At 45.5% G+C, this 19,470-nt stretch overlaps 1 protein-coding gene across 1 annotated transcript in view; it reads right to left on the bottom strand.

The window, feature by feature from the left end:
* The window catches only part of LOC134486894 (ATP synthase subunit d, mitochondrial-like), a 35,822-nt gene extending 28,735 nt beyond the window's left edge, over window positions 1–7,087 (bottom strand). Inside the window, exons 1-3 of the mRNA XM_087659613.1 lie at window positions 6,909–7,087; window positions 6,637–6,812; window positions 3,766–3,931 (exon numbers count right to left, since the gene is read on the bottom strand). Of these exons, the coding sequence (XP_087515739.1) occupies window positions 3,766–3,931; window positions 6,637–6,812; window positions 6,909–7,087 (521 nt within the window). The remainder of the gene's footprint in view (window positions 1–3,765; window positions 3,932–6,636; window positions 6,813–6,908) is intronic.
* Window positions 7,088–19,470: the final 12,383 nt, after the last annotated feature.

Below are 19,470 nucleotides of genomic sequence, written 5' to 3'. Positions count from 1 at the left end.
CTTTGAAGTTTTTCTTAGCTATTCTGAGCTTTTGGGCTAATAATATCCACTTATCAGTGAGTGCATGCCATGTATGTTCTTTTGTAACTGGGTTACCTCACTCAGGATGATATTTTCTAGTTCCAACCATTTGCCTAAGAATTTCATGTAGTCATTATTTTTGATAGCTGAGTAATATTCCATTGTGTAGATGTACCACATTTTCTGTATCCATTCCTCTGTTGAAGGACATCTGGGTTATTTCCAGCTTCTGGCTATTATAAATAAGGCTCATATGGACATAGTGGAACATGTGTCCTTATTATATGTTGGGGCATCTTTTGGGTGTATGCTCAGGAGTGGTATAGCTGGGTCCTAGGGGTAGTACCTATGTCTAATTTTCTGAGAAACCAACAGACTGATTTCCAGAGTGGTTGTATCAGCTTGCAAATCCACCAACAATGGAGGAGTGTTCTTCTTTCTCCACATCCTCGCCAGCATCTACTGTCACCCGTGTTTTTGGTCTTAGCCATTCTGACTGTCGTGAGGTGGAATCTCAAGGTTGTTTTGATTTGCATTTCTCTGAGTAAGGATGTTGAACATTTCTTTAGGTGTTTCTTAGCCGTTTGATATTCCTCAGCTGAGAATTCTTTTTAGCTCTAGCCCATTTTTAATAGGATTATTTGATTCTCTGGAGTCTAACTTTTTGAGTTCTTTGTATATATTAGATATTAGCCCTCTGTCAGATGTAGGATTGGTAAAGACCTTTTCTCAATCTGTTGGTTGCCATTTTGTCCTGTTGACAGTGTCCTTTGCCTTACAGAAGCTTTGCAATTTTATGAGATCCCATTTGTCGATTCTTGATCTAAGAGCATAAACCATTGGTGATCGGTTCAGGAAATTTTCCCCTGTGCCTATGTGTTTGAGACTTTCCCCCCATTTTCTCTTCTATTAGTTTCAGTGTATCTGGTTTTATGTGGGGGTCTTTGATCCACTTGGACTTGAGCTTTGTACAAGGAGATAAGAATGGGTCAATTTACATTCTTTTACATGCTGACCGCCAGTTGAATCAGTACCATTTGTTGAAGATGCTGTTTTCCATTGGATAGTTTTAGCTCCTTTGTCAAAGATTAAGTGACCATAGGTGTTGTGGGTTTATTTCTGGGTTTTCAATTTTATTCCATTGATTTTTACCTGCCTATCTCTGTACCAATACCATAAAGTTTTTATCACTATTGCTCTGTAATACAGCTTGAGGTCAGGGATGGTGATTCCCCCACAAGTTTTTATTGTTAAGAATAGTTTTCACTATCCTGGGTATTTTGCTTTTCCAAATGAATTTGCAAATTGCTCTTCTAATTCTATGAAGAATTGAGTTGGAATTTTGATGGGATTGCATTGAATCTGTAGATTGCTTTTGGTAAGATGGCCATTTTTACTATATTAATCCTGCCAATCCATGAACATGGGAGATCTTTCCATCATTTGATATCTTATTCGATTTCTTTCTTCAGCAACTTGAAGCTCTTATCATACAGATCTTTCTCTTGCTTGGTTAGAGTCACACCAAGGTATTTTATATCATTTATGGCTACTGTGAAGGGTGTCATTTCCCTAATTTCTTTCTCAGCCTGTTTATCTTTTGAGTAGAGGAAGGCTACTGATTTGTTTGTGTTAATTTTATACCCAACCACTTTGCTGAAGTTGTTTATCAGCTGTAGGAGTTCTCTAGTGGAATTTTTGGGCCATTTAAGTATACTATCATATCATCTGCAAATAGTGATATTTTGATTTCTTCCTTTCCAATTTATATCTCTTTGACCCATTTTTTGTTGTCTAATTGCTCTATCGAGGGCTTCAAGTACTATATTGAATAGTAAGGGAGAGAGCGTGTGCAGTCTTGTGTAGTCCCTGATTTTAGTGGGACTGCTTCAAGTTTCTCTCCATATAGTTTGATGTTGGCTACTGGTTTGCTGTATATTGCTTTTACTATGTTCAGGTATGGGCGTTGAATTCCTAAACTTTCCAAGACTTTTACCATGAAGGGGTGTTGAATTTTGTCAAATGCTTTCTCAGCATCTAATGAGATGATCATGTGTTTTTTTTTTCTTTCAGTTTGTTTATATAGTAAATTATGTTGATGGATTTCTGTATATTGAACCATCCCTGCATCCCTGGGATGAAGCCTACTTGATTATTTTGATGCATTCTTGGATTCATTTTGTGAGAATTTTATTGAGTATTTTCGCATCGATATTCATGAGGGAGATTGGTCTGAAGTTCTCTTCCTTTGTAGGGTCTTTGTGTAGTTTAGGTATAAGTGTAATTGTGGCTTCAAAGAATGAATTAGGTAGTGTTCCTTCTGTCTCTATTTTGTGGAATAGTTTGGACAGTGTTGGTATTAGGTCTTCTTTGAAGGTCTAATAGAATTCTCCACTAAACCCATCTGGCCCTGGACTTTTTTGGTTGGGAGACTTTTAATGACTGCTTCTATTTCTTTAAGGGGTCATGGGACTGTTTAGATGGTTTACCTGATCCTGATTTAACTTTGATGCCTGGTATCTGTTTAGAAAATTGTCTATTTCACCCAGAGTTTCCAGTTTTGTTGAGTATAGGCTTTTGTAGCAGAATCTGATGATTTTTTTTTTTTTAATTTCCTCAGTTTCTGTTATGTCTCCCTTTTCATTTCTGATTGTGTTAATTCGGATAGTGTCTCTCTGCCCTCTGGTTAGTCTGGCTAAGGGTTTATCTATCTTGCTGATTTTCTCAAAGTGCCAGATCCTGGTTTTGTTGATACTTTGTATAGTTCTTTTTGTTTCTATTTGGTTGATTTCAGCTCTGAGTTTGATTATTTCCTGTTGTCTATTCCTCTTGAGTGAATTTGCTTTTTGTTCTAGAGCTTTTAGGTGTGCTGTCAAGCTGTTAGTGAATGCTCTCTCCAGTTTCTTTTTGGAAGCACTCAGAGCTATGAATTTTCCTCTTAGCACTGCTTTCATTGTGTCCCACAAGTTTCTGAATGTTGTGCCTTCATTTTCATTAAATTTTAAAAAGTCTTTAATTTAAAATTAATCATTGAGTATAGAGCATTGCTCAGCTTCCAGGAGTATATGGGCTTTCTGTTTTTGTTGTTATTGAATACCAGCCTTAGACAATGGTGATCTGATAGGATGCATGGGATTATTTTAATCTCCTTGTATCTTTTGAGGCCTGTTTTGTGATCAATTATATGGTCAATTTTGGAGAAGGTACCATGAGGTTCTGAGAAGGTATATTCTTTTGTTTTAGGATGAAATGTTCTATAGATGTCTGTTAAATCCATTTGGTTCACAACTTGTTAGTTTCACTGTGTCTCTGTTTAGTTTCTGTTTCCATGATCTGTCCATGGAGAGTACGGCGTTGAAGTCTCGTACTGTTATTGTGTGTGGTGCAATGTATGTTTCTTTTATGAATGTGGGTGCTCTTACATTTGGAGCACAGATGTTTAGAATTGAGAGTTCATCTTGTAGATTTTTCCTTTGAATATGAAATATGCTTCCTTGTGTTTTTGATAACTTTTGGTTGAAAGTTGATTTTATTTGATATTAGAATGGATACTCCAGCTTGTTTTTTGAGACCATTTGCTTGGATTTTTTTCCCCACTGTTTTACTGAGGTAGTGTCTGTCTTTGTCACTGAGGTGTGTTTCCTGTATGCAGTAAAATGCTGGGTCCTGTTTATGTATCCTGTCTGTTAGTCTGTCCCCGCCAGTGGGGACCCAGTTATTCAGGGTCCCGAAGAGGCTTTCTACCTGTGGGCCAAAATGGGGGTGAAGAGAAGAAGGAGACCAAGCAAAAGTTCTGTTGTCAAGGTCTCGTTTATTGGGATGAACGTTACAGCTTTTAAGGCTTTCAGGTAGGGGGAGTGACCTTTGTGAAATATGAAGGAGGGGGAGATGAGGGTATAGGCAGTGATAGCTGGAGGCAAAGAAGTCAGGCGATGAGGTCAGGTGGTGGAGACACTGGGTGTTGACTGAGGAGATAACTGGTATCTGCTCGAGCTGAGGCATCCCTTGAATGTTATACTCCTGTGCCGTAAATTCATGGGAGAGGCTTTATCCAACAATCTTAAGATTTATGGCAGTCATCTTCGGGGTGAGTCTCTGTGGCCAAACAGCCCAGAGTCACTTTGAACCACGCAGTCAAAAAGCGGCTAGGCCCAAATCCAATAAGGCTCCGTGCATTAGTCTATATCTTTTTATTGGGGAATTGAGTCCATTGATATTAAGAGCTATTAAGGAGTGGTGATTGTTGCTTCCTGTTATTTTTATTGTTAGAAGTGAGTTATGTTTGTGTGACTATCTTCTTTTGGGTTTATTGCAGGAAGAATATTTTCTTGCTTTTTCTAGGGTGTAGTTTCCCTCCTTGTGTTGGAGTTTTCCATCTATTATCCTTTGTAGGGCTGGATTTTTTTTTTTTTTTTTTTGGTTCTTTTTTTCGGAGCTGAGGACCGAACCCAGGGCCTTGCGCTTCCTAGGTAAGCGCTCTACCACTGAGCTAAATCCTCAGCCCTGTAGGGTTGGATTTATGGAAAGATATTGTGTAAATTTGGTTTTGTCATAGAATATCTTGGTTTCTCCATCCATGGTAATTGAGAGTTTTGCTGGATATAGTAGCCTGGGCTGGCATTTGTGTTGTCTTAGGGTCTGTATGACATCTGTCCAAGATCTTCTGGCTTTCACAGTCTCTGTTGAGAAGTCTGGTGTAATTCTGATAAGTCTGCCTTCATATGTTACTTGACATTTTCACCTTACTGCTTTTAATATTCTTTCTTTGTTATGTGTATTTGGTGTTTGACTATTATGTGACAGGAGGAATTTTTCTGGTCCAATCTGTTTGGAGTTCTGTAGGCTTATTGTGTGTTCATGGGACATCTCTTTAGGTTAGGGAAGTTTTCTATAATTTTGTTGGAGATATATACTGGCCCTTTAAGTTTGGAATCTTTGTTCTCTTCTATATCTATTATCCTTAGGTTTGGTTTTCTCAATTGTGTCCTGGATTTCCTGGATGTTTTGGGTTAGGAGCTTTTTGCTTTGTTGCATTTTCTTTGACAGTTGTGTCAATGTTTTCTATGGTATCTTCTGCCCCTGAGATTATCTCTTCAATCTCTTGTATTCTGTTGGTGATGATTGTATCTATGACTCCTCATCTCTTCCCCAGGTTTTCTATCTCCAGGGTTGTCTCCCTTTGTGATTTCTTTATTGTTTCTATTTCCATTTTTAGATCCTGGATGGTTTTGTTCAATTCCTTCACCTGTTTGGTTGTGTTTTCCCATTATTCTTTAAGGAATTTCTGTGTTTCCTCTTTAAGGGCTTCTACTTGTTTACTTGTTTTGTCTAGTATTTCTTTAAGGGAATTATTTATGCCATTCTTAAAGTCCTCTATCATCTTCATGAGATGTGATTTTTAAATCCACATCTTGCTTTTCCAATGTGTTGGGATATCCAGTATTTGCTGTGGTGGGAGAACTGGATTCTGATGATGCCAAGTAGTCTTGGTTTCTGTTGCTTAGGTTCTTGTGCTTGCCTCTGACCATCTGGTTATCTCTGATGTTAGTTGGTCTTGCTGTCTCTGACTGGAGCTTGTCCCGCCAGTGAGCCTGTGGGCTTAGGGAGAGTGCTTCTGGCAGACGAGCTCTCTCAGGGCAGGTTTTAGGTCCTAGAGCTGTGGGACAGCCCAGCTCTGGGCGCAGATTGGAAAACTGTTTTCTTGGCAGGCAACATGACTATCTCTGCGAAAATTACTCTGAAGTCTTTAAAACAGCTGAGACAGAAGCGAGGCTAACGAAATCTCAGAAAAGAAGGCCAATGCACACCGCCAGAATGGAAGCATACTGCGAAGGCGCCATTTTTTTATGGTTCCTTTATGTGTGGGTGTCTTCTTGAATGCATTTCTGTGTATGCAGAGTCTCTGAGGATCAGAGGGGAGGGCATTGGGGAGCAAACCTGGGTCCTCTGGTGCGGCAGCCAGTTCTTTCAATTACTGAGTCATCTTTCTGGCCCTTAAAAACACCAGTTCTGGGGCTGGGGATTTAGCTCAGTGGTAGAGCGCTTACCTAGGAAGCGCAAGGCCCTGGGTTCGGTCCCCAGCTCCGAAAAAAAGAACCAAAAAAAAAAAAAAAAAAAAACAAAACCCAAAAAAAACCAAAAAACAAAAAACACCAGCCCCCCCCCCCGCCCCCGTCTCCCTCCCTCAGTCTAGTTAAGAGGAAGGGACTGGGGAGATGGCTCAGCAGTAAAGACTACACACTACTCTTGCAGAAGACCTGAACTTGATTTGGATGAACCATGTTGGATGGCTCAAAACAGCCTTTAATTCCTTCTCTATTTCAATTTCCTGGCAGAACTTCCTTGGAGACTTGCAAAGAGCGGCAATGGCTAGTTCAAGGACCATGCATATGGCCTCGGCTTGAATGTACCTGCTGTAGTTCTTCCCAATGGCTGAGAACAGGGGTCCACAGGAACATCTACACTTATTGCCCGTGAGTTCTCTGACATATCGTGAAAAAGCCCAGTGGCAGAAGCCCTTCCCACAGTGCTCATGCGCACAGAACCTCTTTGTCAAGTGCAGCCTCTGGTGGATGCTGAAGCCCTTTGGCCACCTGAAGACCTTTCTGCACTCACCACACGTGTCGGGCTTCTCTCCTCTGCTACTCTGCTGGGGGCGCTTGCCGTTCTCTTTGGTACGAAAGGCCTCGCCACCGTTTTCCACAGTATAAAGGCTTCTCATCGATATGAACAAGCTTGTGCCACAGGAGGTTGGCTTTCTGTTTGAAGGCCTTCCCACAGTTGCTGCACACCTAGGGCCGGTGATGAGTGGATTTTATGATGCTGTGCAGGGTGGCCCTTTAAGCTGAAGGCCTGTCCACATGCCTCGAGGCAGAAGGGCTTTTCACTTGTGTGATTTCTGTGGTGGCACAGAAGGTTTGAAACTCCGTGGAAAAGTCTGGCCACACTCGGAGCACTCAAAGGCCACAGATAAACGGATGCCCCTTTGTACCACGCTTACACTGCCTGGTTGCTTCCTGCGGGATTCTCCACACATCTGGTTCTGGGAAGCTTCGTGTTCGTCCATTTTCCTCCCAGAGGTAGCTCTGGGGAAGCGCACTTTACCGGATATTTTACACTTTACAGGGCATTTTCCCTCAAGGCAGCCCCTTTCTTGGGTCCTGTCCGTGAATGGGTCCTCTCAGGAGCTGAAGCCACCGTATGATTTATAGACTTTCTGCCTCCTAGGCGGAAACCTTTGTGTCCTTCCAAAAACTCAGATCTGTCCCTGTCTTCAGCCCAAGGTTTATCCCACTGTTCCAGATAAGAAATAAGGCCTGGTCTCTGGCCACAGCACATTCAAGTTCCTGAAGTTCTCCAGAATCACAGGCCAGTAGAGAGTCCTCTGACTAGGACTGAGACACTCCCATTCTTCCCTGCAGAAGTACTTGGCCAGACCTCTGAAGATCACGGCACCTGACACGCAGATGGTTCCAAGACTGCCTGCCCTGTTGGAAACATCGCTCTTGTCTAGCCTCAGGCAGCCCAGAGCAGCATACCCTTCCAGCTCCTTTATTGTTTTAATGAGAAAAATCATGTTTTTAGCTTTTGAATATAGGATCTACATAGCCAAGGCTGGTCCTGAACTTCCAAAAATTGGATATTTTTATTTACATTTCAAATGTTTTCCCCTTTCCCAGTTTCTCATCCATAACCCCCTTATCCCATCCCCTACTCCTTCTATGAGGATGTTCCCCCACCCATCCTTCCCACTTTCCCCGCCCTGACATTCCCCTACACTGGGGGCAGGGTGGAACCTTGGTAGGACCAAGGACTTCTCCTCCCATTGGTGCCCAACAAGGTCATCCTCTGCTACATATGCAGCTGGAGCCATGGGTCTGTCCATGTGTACTCTTTGGATGGTGGTTTAGTCCCTGGGAGCTCTGGTTGGCTGGTATTGTTGTTCTGTGGGGTTATATGTCCCTTCAGCTCTTTCAATCCTTTAATTCCTCCAATGAGGACCCTGTTCTCAGTTCAATGGTTGGCTCCAAGTGTCTGCCTCTGTATTTGTCATGTTCTGGCAGAACCTCTCAGGAGACAGCTATATCAGGCTCCTGTCAGCATGCACTTCTTGGCATCAACAATATTGACTGGGTTTGGTGGCTGTACATATATGGGCTGGATCCCCAGGTGGGACAGTCTCTGGACGGCCTTTCCTTCAGTCTCTGCTCCAGACTTTGTCTTCATATCCTATGAATATTTTTGTTCTCCCTCTAAGAAGGACTGAAGCATCCACACTTTGCTCTTTTTCTTGAGCTTCATGTGGTTTGTGGATTGTATCTTGGGTAATCCGAGCTTTTGGGCCACCTATCAATGAGTGCACACCGTGTGAGGGTTTTTTTGTGATTGGCTTGCCTCTAGTTCCATCCATTTGCCTATGAATTTCATGAAGTCATTGTTTTTGATAGCTGAGTAGTACTCCATTGTGTAGATGTACCACATTTTCTGTATCTATTCCTCTGTTGAGGGATATCTGGGTTCTTTCCAGCTTCTGTCTGCCTCCTAAGTGCTGGGATTTCAAGTCCTCTGACCTCCTATTGGGCTCTTCTGGTATTTCCAAACACCACAGGGTGGAGTGATCCCCTTAGCCGTCCATCTCTCTTTAGCTACTTCCCTTCTCCCTGACAACCCCAGCTCCCATTGCTGCTTTCATTTCATTTCTTTCTTGTATGTGTATGTACAGGTGTACACACACGTGTGTGTGGAGGCCACAGGTCGACTTCCTGTGTCATTCCTCAGGCACTACATGTTGGCACTTAGTTTTGGCTCCTCCCTACAGTTACCTGGCCATCAGCCAGGTGTGCCTGACTCACTTATAAGAGGGGCTGCTTGCCCCCTCCTCACTCTTCTCCTGCTCTCTCGCTCCTGCTCCTTTCTCCCTCTCTTCCCATTTCCCTCCCCCTCTCTCTCCAGTCGCTCTCGACCGGCCTCTACCCCTCTTCTCTCTTTGTCTCTCTCTCTGACCTGCTGATTTGCTTAGGCTGGCTGTCCAGTGAGCCCCTCAGCACTGGGATAACAGAACAGCAAGCTTTTCACACGGATTCTGAAGACCAAGTCCAGGCCCTCGGCAAGCTGTGTAAGGACTAATCCCTCTCCTCAGCCCGAGCTGCTCTTATGAAATCTGACCATGTCAGGCTAAAACCATCCCACCCACTTCCTGAGGAGTGAGTTGTAGTACCCCTTCCCCTTGTTAGGGTTTAAATCTCCGTCTGTGCCTGGAGAGAGAACACCAAGCCAACATGTTTCCACGTGGGGAAATTTATTGAGAGAGGAAGAGGAGAGAGGAAAGGCCGGTTATGGGCACATGGGGGGGGGGGGATGGGGAAGGGGGCAAGAGCAGTGAAGAAAGAGTAAGAGGGGGTAAGAGGAGGAGGAGGAGGGGTCAAGCAGCCCCTTTAAAAGTGTCAGGCACAGCTGGCTGTTGCCAGGCAACTGTGGGGCGGAGCATACCTGGCTGTTCCCAGGTAGTTGTGGGGGCGGAGCTTAGACAGAATGCCAACGTCCCTCTGTTTTGGTTTAATTAAAAAGAAACATTAGAGGCTATGGTGGAGCAGGAATAGGGTCGTCATGATCTCTGACTACTTCCTGCTTGTTTGGGGGCGACATGTCTCGAGGGAACCTTGAAAAGTGGGTATGGGATGTTTGTCCAGTCTTAGAGTTTGCTGTTTCCTTGCTGTCCAGGGTCTGTGGAACCATCTGAGGACAGGTCAGAAGGAACAGGTCCAATAGAAGCGTCTGTGTCTGTGAGAGGAGATTGGAACATTTGGAGGTCACTTCTCTGGAGCTGTCCTGGGTGTAGTAAGCGCCTGGACTTGACAAGAATGCTGGAGCACACATATATTTATTATAGGCAGAGAATAAGATTAAGTGTATTTGGGAGCAAAGAAAACTTTTTCTTAGATGTAAATTTGAAACCCAGAGGAATCCCACCCTTTGGAATAGGTGGGAACTTTAGGCAGGGGTACTTATCTCGGTGGATTCTTTGGTCCATGAGAGGTAGGTCTGAGTGGGTTTCCTGTAGCTTCTAAGTTTACAGAAGAGATAACAACCTGGGTCAACAACATGAACATCTTTTAAGATCTGCAGAGCAAGGGAGAGGCTGGAGCACGTGGGCGCAGGCGCATGCAGCTGGGACACTGGTGTGCACAAAGAAAGCTCTCTTGTATGAGGGTCTTAGGGGTTGCACATGCGTGGGAAAGCAGGCCTCTCAGGCAGGGTTCCTGCAGAATGGGGTCAGACCTGCTTTTCATGGGCACAAGGGGGGGGGGGAGGCCTGGGGATGGGGCTGGACAGAGATACTGTTTTCTGCTTAGTGTAAATTAGACCAAAACATCCCAGGAAATGGGGACAGGCAGCGAAGACCTATAAACCAGTGGATGAGAATAGGGATTAATTGCCCTGACCAGTGCTGAGACCAGATTTAGAGCCGGTGCTCCTGGGCCAGAGAGCAGTCTATCTTGGCCCAGCCTGGCATCAACACCGTCTCAAAAAGAAAGAAAGTCTCACCCAAGGGAAAGGGTCCTAGAATGAGGCTCAGTGAAAGGATTCATCCCCAGAGGCAGCACAGGTAGCTCCGAGCTCACCTGAAACCATGTGTACACCATGGAAAGTCAAGCTCTGAGGTAAAGAAAGCACACCGAGGTTGAGTAGGTACATGCTTGAAGAAGGCGCTCTCTTTGGCAGGCAGCTGTTAGCAGGGCTTCATGCCGATGGAGAGGCCCACTGGAGTTGTGGAAGTCTTGAGTCCTACAGCAGCCAGCAGATGGTGGTGGCGGTGATCCGATAGCCTAGGTGGTGTGGCAGAGGCAGCAGCTGGGATCAAATTGTGCTTGTCGGTGAATGCACCCGCGACGGTGATCTCCAGTCCTCCTCACCACAGCCAGCACGAGTGTGCAGCCCATGGCCAGCGACTATGACTGCGCCCCAGGCCCAGGGCGAACTGAAAGTGAGATGGGACAGGAGTGCAAGGCTCCTCCATCCCTACCCACCTCAGCTTTGTGGGAGTGAGAGGCCCATAGCAAGCGACTGAGACCCTGCCCGCAGGAGCAGACGATGCCGGTAGCCACTACTGTGGCTTTTGGTTTGGAACACAACAGCGTAGCAGCGGGCCAGGTGGTCACAGGGAGATCATAAACCACTTCCGTGCCTCCAATGTTAGGGTTTAAATCTCAGCCTGTGCCTGGACAGGAAACACCAAGCCAACATGTTCCTACGTGAAGATATTTAAAGAGAGAGGGAGAGGAGAGGATCGGAAAGGCCAGCCATGGGCACATGGAGTCGGGGGTGGGGGGATGGGGAAGGGTGCAAGAGCAGCGAAGAACAAAGAGTAAGAGGGGAGTAGTAGTGGGGGGGTGTCAAGCAGCCCCTTTTATAGTGTCAAGCACAGCTGGCTGTTGCCAGGCAACTGTGGGGCGGAGCATACCTGGCAGTTCCCGGGTAGCTGTGGGGGTGGAGCTTAGACAGAATACTAACATCCCTCCCTGGATTCTAGATTTCCCAAACACACAGAGGTAAGGGCTAGAGTGGCAACCTAGCCTTAGCCTCAGCTCTTATTGACTGGGAGGGATTTGTCACCTCACGATCCATAAAATGCGATAAAGGTTTACTTAGCAAAGGTTTTAAAACATGGGTCACAGGGCTGTGTTTATGTGCTCAGCATTGGACATGCCATTATTGAATCCAGTCAACAGATCTGCTGGCCTTTCGGACCTTACGTTTTTATAGGGAAAACAGCAAGTAAACAAATACAGATACCGCTGTGATGACACTGTGGGTGAGCTTAGCAGCCCAGGGGACAGATGTTAACTAGAAGAGTTCACACACATCAAGAAGGATGTGTCTGAGAAGTGGCATTTGGGCCCAGAATAAGCCTTATCCCATGTGAGGAGATGTGATTGCTGGTTTTAGGGAGGGAGAGGAAAGTTCTAGAATATGCTGAGTCTTAGGATACTCCATCAGTACAGAGGTTTATGAACACTTACAGCATGCAATAGCCCCTTGGGAGATGAAGCCAGGCACTTTCTCTTTAAGATTTTATGGAAAGAGGAGGAATTATATCATGGGGAAGCAGGCCTAGTTAACTGTGTGGCTTATGCTACATGACAGACATACGGGGGTGTGAGTTAGGTTATATGACAGGGGTCCTTCTCTCTGGGTAGGGAGAAGTAGGACTTGTTTAACATATGACCCACATCAACAATGTGATTGTTTATATATACTTGGCCTAGTGGAATTGCACTATTAGGAGGTGTGACCTTGTTGGAATAGGCGTGTCACTGTGGGTGTGGGCTCTAAGACCCTCATCCTAGCTGCCTGGAAGCCAGCATTCTGCTAGCAGCCTTCAGATGAAGTTGTAGAACTCTCAGCTCCTCCTGCACCATGCCTGCCTGGACACTGCCATGTTCCTGTCTTGATGATAATGGACTGAACCTCTGAAGCTGTAAGCCATCCCCATTAAATGTTGTCCTTATAAGAGATGACTTGGTCACGGTGTCTGTTCACAGCAGTAAAACCCTAAGACCAAAATTGGTACCAGCGTAGTGGGGCATTCCTGTCCATGTTTTTGGGGAGGACTGTGAGCTAGAAGAGCCATTGGGTGTTGAGCTCTGTGGGATGTTTTGTAGAGCTTGGAAGATAACATTAAGAACAGAGCAAAGGATGAAGGCCTGGCTTGTGAAACTTCAGAGGGAAGATTAAAGACTTATCAGGGTATTGTTGTTTTGATTGTGAAGATTCTGGTTAGCTGGGGCTGAAGAATCAGCTGTGATCAACAAGATACCAGAACTCCTAAACAAAAGTTTTGTGCTACTGATACTGGTCAGCTGGAGCTAAGAAATTAGCAGCGATTAAGAGACCAGCATCACTAAGGTGAAGTCGTCTGGGAAGTGTTTCCCGAGAGCACAGAGAAGCTGTGTTCCAGAGGCAGCCACGTTTGTACCTTGTGTTAGCAGCTAGACTTGGTAATGAGGAAGACTCACCCAGGTGGTACTGGTTTTGAAACGTGAAGGGGTAGCAGCTGATGCTTGGCCCTGAGAGGCTAGGAGAGGCCATTGGTGAAGGTGCAGCCTTAGTGGCAGTTCTGAAGGGGGTCACGTGTTGTTGTAAAAATATAAAAATAATAAAAAGTATCGGTTGTCTTTTACCTCGCTGGGTGTACACCTCGGGTGCCCCAAGATATCTGCTAGATATCTTGGCGGAAACACAGCCCAGCCACACACTTTCTTACACTCAAACCCTCACATAAAAGAACACACAACACAATAATCTTAGATCCAATTGGTAAGATATAATTGCCCACTTAAACATACAAAGCCCGGTACCATCCATCCCTTGAGAACATTAATAACAACCTGTAAATACACAGAGCAGAATCTTAACATCACCTGTCATGGCTTCTCCCCTCTCTCCCTCAGTTTCCTCCTCCTTCAAACTTCTCTCCAGCCCATCCTTCCTTCTCCTCCAATGACAGGCCTCCTTCTCTCCTGTACCTGCCCCTCACCTGTACTTTACAAATTCAATGGAGAGGTGGTTCAGGTGAAGTCAAGTCACCTGAGTCCTGACTAGACAACTGTCCTTGGGGCAGTGGAATTAGCATCAAAATACAGTAACTTCAGGGCAAACCACAACAGTCATGCAGAGAAGTTGAGGCTTAGTGCCATGAAAAGAGCCTATGAGAGGCTACTTGTGAAAGTGCAGTCCAGGTGCAGCAGAAGACAGCAGTGTTTTGGAGATGTCAGTACCAAGAGATGACCACCAAGAACAGCAGGAACAATGACGTACAGGCATCTGGAGCCTAGAAGACAAGGTGTGTGCTTGGGTAAAGCTGGAGAAGTGACCCAAGCCCTTGGAGGATCCCAGAAGAAGATTGTGAGTGAATCCCAGACGTTGGACAGTTAGAGTTTGATTTTGCTTTTGATTGTGACTGTGTCCTGACATTTTTCCCTCTTGAAGAAAGAAAGTATTTTAGTGGAACCCACAGTTAAGAGCCTTTGAATTATAAAAAGACTGAATTTTTAAAAGATATTAGATATTTTAAAGGGACTGAAAATTTAATATGTAAAGACTGTAGGACTTTTAAAGTTAGATCTTGGGGATCAATAAGAAAGTAAGGGTTAATATTGATGTGCTTGTGTGTCAGGTTGACAAGGGGTCAGTTGTACTGGCTGGTTTTGTGGGTCAACTTGACACAAGCTGGAGTTATCACAGAAAGGAGTCTCCATTGAGGAAATGCCTCCATGAGATCCAGCTTTAAGGCATTTTCTCAATTAGTGATCAAGTGGGGAGGACTCAGCCCATTGTGGGTGGTACCATCGCTGGACTGGTAGTCTTGGGTTCTATAAGACAGCAAGCTGAGCAAGCCAGGGGCAGCAAGCCAGAAAGTAACATCCCTCCATGGCCTCTGCATTAACTCCTGCCTCCCAAGTTCCTGCCCTGTCTTGACTTCCTTTGGTGATGAACAGCAATGTGGAAGTGTAAGCTGAATAAACCCTTTCCTCCCCAACTTGCTTCTTGGTCATAATTTATTTACTTATTTTTGTACAGGAATACAAACCCTGACTAAGACACAGTCTCAACAATGATTAAATGTCCGAAGTTCAAAGTCTTTTCTGAGATTCATGCAATCTTTTAACTGTAGTTGCCTATAAATCAAAATCTAAAAGCAGATCACATACTTCTAACGCATCATGACTCAGGATATACATCGCCATTCCAAATTGTTAGGGAGGGAGCGCAGTGAGGAAACACTGGACCAAAGCCTTGCTGGGAAAACTCGGAACCCTACATCTCCATGTCTGATGTCAAAATGCTCTTCAGACCTCCAAGTCCTTTCAGCTTTTTGGCTGCAACAGACTCTTTCTCTTGGGCTGGTTCCATTTTCTGTTACCAGCTTTCCTCAGCAGGCATCCCATGGCTCTGACATCTCTAACATCTTGGGTCACGAAGGCAATTCAGGTGTCAACCTTCATAGCTTCACATAATGGCCTCTCTGGGCCTCCACGCAGGGACACCTCTGTCACATAGCTAGTCTTAGCAACTTTGCTTAGTCACAGAGGAAGATTCCATAACCCCTTTCACACAATGGTCTCTCTGGGCCTCCATGCAGAGACACCCCTTGTCGGCGCCAGCACCGACACAGTACCGAGAATCCGGCGAAAGCCTACGGGATGAAAGAAACACACACACAGGTTATCCTGTCAAGCCGGAAGAGGAAGAGAGAGAGAGAGGGGAGAGTGGAAGGAAGAGTGAGAGTGAGGAAGAAGAGTGAGAGACTCCTGTAGCTTTATTCACCACTTATATACCCAAGTCTCCAGGTAGAAAATAACTGGGAAGCACAGTGGGAAACCCTGGCTCTGGCTCGTGACTTCGGTAACAAAAGACCAACTACGAGACCTGAATTAATTAGGGAGAAAGACCAGCCTAAATCTCAAGGATAAAGGCTGAGGAAGCAAAAGGCAGAAGTAAATTGACCACCACCCAGGTGTGGCCCAGGTGTGGCCCAGGTGTGGCCCAGGTGTGGCCCAGGTGTGGCCCAGGTGTGGCCCAGGTGTGGCCCAGGTGTGGCCCAGGTGTGGCCCAGGTGTGGCCCAGGTGTGGCCCAGGTGTGTCAGTTCCACATGCATCAGCCGGGCTCCGCAGAGGTCATGCAGTGGAGACACCCGGTGTTTACTACTTGATATTTTCTTCCTGTGCCGTAAATACATGGGAGAGGCCTCTGTCCAACAATCCCATGACTTCTTAACTGTGGCCATGCAGTTACAAAGCAGCCAGGCCCAAATCCAATATGGCTCACTACAACCCCTGACCTACTGGCCTTAGTGACTTTTCTTAGTCACAGATAGAAGTTCTACAACACTTTTGAGTCTAAAGCCAGAACCACGTGAACCTGCCTAGTTCTGCTGCTTGCTGGGGCTGGAACATGGCCCCTTCATACAATTACAGCTTCACCAGCTTTCTGTTTCCCATGGTGTCCTTTACTGCCTAAGCTTGGCCGTCCTGGACCAGGCTGACCTTGTCAGAGCCTCTGTCTCCTGAGTGCTGACATTAAAGGCATACATCATGCTTGGACCTAAGTTTTTCTTTAATTCCCTGTCACAAGATGGAAATTTAACTGGGTGGGATCTTGCCCCAAGGTCACCACTCCCTTAATTTCATTTACTATCCTTACACATAGGATTCAGCTCCATGCCACTTCCTGGTTCCCCTTTAATCCTTGAACCATACATTTTGCATTTTTCCTTTCTAAGCTTGTTCCATTTCATCAATATGCTCTTCGTAGGCATGAACCACAGGACAGAATCTATGCTAGGCCGTTTTGAGATCTCCTTAGCCAATTCAACTAATCTAAATCTCTTCACCTTAGATTCAGGCAGACTAGGGCAAAAAGCAGCCACATTCTTCACCAAGATATCGCATGAATGATCTTTAAGCAGTTTATAAAATAATTCTCCTCTGGTACCTCTTGAGCCAGGCCCCCACAGTTCAAATCACCCTCAGCACCACTGCCTTCCTTGCTTCTACTAGTATGGTCCAGTAAGCCCCACCTAACGCATTCCATTCCTTTCCTAATCCAAAGTTTCAGACCCCACATTCCTCCAGACAGAAGCACAGACAGCCTACCTCAGCAACACCCCAGTCCCTGGTACCAACGTTCTTAGGGTTTCTCTTGCTATGAAGAGACACCACGACCAAGGCCACTCTCACAAGGGCAAACATTTAATTGGGGCTGGCTTATAGTTTCAGAGATCCAGTCCATTCTCACCATGGCAGGAAGCATGGCAGCATGCAGATATGGTGCTTGAGAAGGAGCTGGAAGTTCTACACCTTGATCCAAAGGCAGCAGTAGGGGCCTAAGTTCCATATTGGGCAAAGTGTGAGCAAAGGAGGCCTCAGAGCTTCCCCACACAGTGACACACCCACTTTAACAAGGCCACACCCACTTCAAGGCCACACCTCCTAATAGTACTGTTCTCCATGGGCCAAGCATTCAAACATGAGTCCGTGGGGACCATTCCTATTCCAACCACCACAGGTACAATTACACTTTTCTGTTTTCAAAACACAATAGCCTCCCAAAAGTGTCCTGGGAGAGAGAAATGAGGGGTTGGAGACAGATGTGGTGCTGCGTGCCTGTAATATTCCAGCATGTGGGGGAAGCTGGAAGATGAGGAATTAGGAGTTTAAGATCATCTTTAACTACTGATGGAGTAAGAGGCCAGCCAGTGCTATATGAGATCCTTGGAAGGGACAGAATTGGGAGGTGTAGGAGAGGGAAAAGGATGAGGGAGAATCTGTAGGGAGGGAAGGGAGAGAAAAAAAGATTAATTTTGAATTGGGTTGTCCAGCAAGAATGTTTAAAAAGCAAGGATTTTATTCACAAAACTTCCATAGCATAACAATAGATTAGAGAGCAGGCAGGGTTGGTAAAAGCCCTTTGTAACTTAAATTTTTTGAAAACCTATTTTTAATGATGATGGTTCTTAAATGCTTTAATCTCCCCTTTAGTCCTCCACCCACCAGAGGTAGTGGGAAAGGAAGGATATGGGAAGTGGACCTGTTTAGAAAGGTTCTTTAGAGCAACTCTGGTCTGTGTTGTTTGGAAATCAGCAATTTAGTTCATAGGAGTCAGCAGCTCGATCCACTCACAAACACTTCACAGATACACCAGCAGTCCAGTTCAGTAGAGTTCTGATAGGAAACACAAATCAGCAGTGGTGGCACAACCTAGAAGAGACAGTCAGGCCTCAGCCTGGGCACAAGACAGCAGGAAGGACCAGGAGGGACTCCAGGAGTTCACTGTGCCTCTCTCAGGGAAGTGAGGATCAGCAAAGACTTGAGACCCACAAGCGTTGCACAGCCAGCTCTATAAGAAAGCCAAGCTCAGCTTCTGTCACTGTCCATCGAGTCCTATTTATACCTTCCACACATCACGCATCCTCCACGGGTCTTGTCTCAGCACGTGTGGCAAGAAACGGAGGTACATCACCAGAAGTTTTCTGGTGCGTCTCTCTTTGTGGAGTCCCGACAAATGCAGCTCAACTAAACGATGTAAGGCAGACCAATAAATGCATGTCGCTAGCAAAGAATCCCTCATCATGTGTCCTTTCACATGCTTGCTTTAGCAGAACATCCTTTCTCCTGTGTCTGCTTCAGCTAAATGTTCCTTCACGTGTTTGCGCCTGCAAAACACCATCCAACCGACTTTCCAAAGAACCCAAGTTTCCACGTCAGCCCATTTAAGTTTTTAGCTCCCATCAAAGGCCAAATCTGGTGAACTGTATTTCAGTTAGATGGAATGGAGTTCAGCCTGCGATGACCTTTCCTGACCCCAGAGATCGTGGAACAGGAAGAGGACCTGAGGGTGCGACACCCACTTCTGTGTGCATCCAATTCCCAGAACACGTTGGATAAGCTGGGGGTGGGTGGGGTGGGGGTGGGGCATGCATGAACGTTGCTCCCCTCTTCAAGTGGGACACGGGAGGTGGAGCAGCCCTGAGCCCACACCCTGGGAGAGGCTGAGCACCCATGTGACTTGAAGTGTTGGTTCTCCCAGGCCTGTGTCTTTTTACCATTACATATTTTTTTTTCAGTTCTGGCATTTTAATGAAATATCTCCCCTTTAAAGCGAACGGGCAATAAGTGAAGGCAGGCAATAGCAGTCCAACTCTCTGTTGGATTCAAAGGACAGAATTATTACCGAGTTTCAACATGATTCAGTGCAGCCCTGTTGGAAGGCACAGCAACAAGCTGGCCGCAGGCTTGACTGTTCTTGTTGGTTTTATTTTGGAAACAGTTCAGCTAGCTTAGTCTTCATCTCATTAGGTGCATAGGCGTGTAACACCATGCCCCAGTGGAAACTAAGCTTGTTAGTTTGGGGAAGTTTATGGTGTGTGTGTGTGTGTGTGTGTGTGTGTGTGTGTAAGTGTATGTGGTATATTGTATATGCAGGCGCACACATTTGTGCATTTGTAGAGCACAGAGTAGTTCTCATTTTTTTTTAAAGATTTATTTATTTATTCTTTGTAAGTACACTGTGGCTGTCTTCAGACACACCAGAAGAGGGCATCAGATCCCATTAGGGATGGTTGTGAGCCATGTGGTTGCTGGGAATTGAACTCATGACCTCTGGAAGAGCAGTCAGTGCTCTTAAGCACTGAGCCATCTCTCCAGCACCTCCTTACTCTTTCTATCTATTGATAGAGTCAGGGTCTCCCATTGGACCCAAAACTCATGTTTTTAGGGTAGGCTGGCAGCCAGCAAGCCCTACTGTTACAGGAGTAGATCTAGGTCTCGGGTTTTCTGGAGAAATATCCAGTGTCTTGTGTCCTGGGCCTAGAGATGTGTGGTCTGATGTGGAAACAGAGATAGTTATTAAAGAGAAAGCACTCCCGAGAGGGAGGAGTGACCCATAAG

The sequence above is a fragment of the Rattus norvegicus genome, chromosome 4 (genome assembly GCF_021556685.1).
Source record: "Rattus norvegicus strain SHRSP/BbbUtx chromosome 4, alternate assembly SHRSP_T2T, whole genome shotgun sequence".
Classification (NCBI taxonomy): domain Eukaryota; kingdom Metazoa; phylum Chordata; class Mammalia; order Rodentia; family Muridae; genus Rattus; species Rattus norvegicus.
This window is presented reverse-complemented; position numbering and strand designations above follow the sequence as displayed.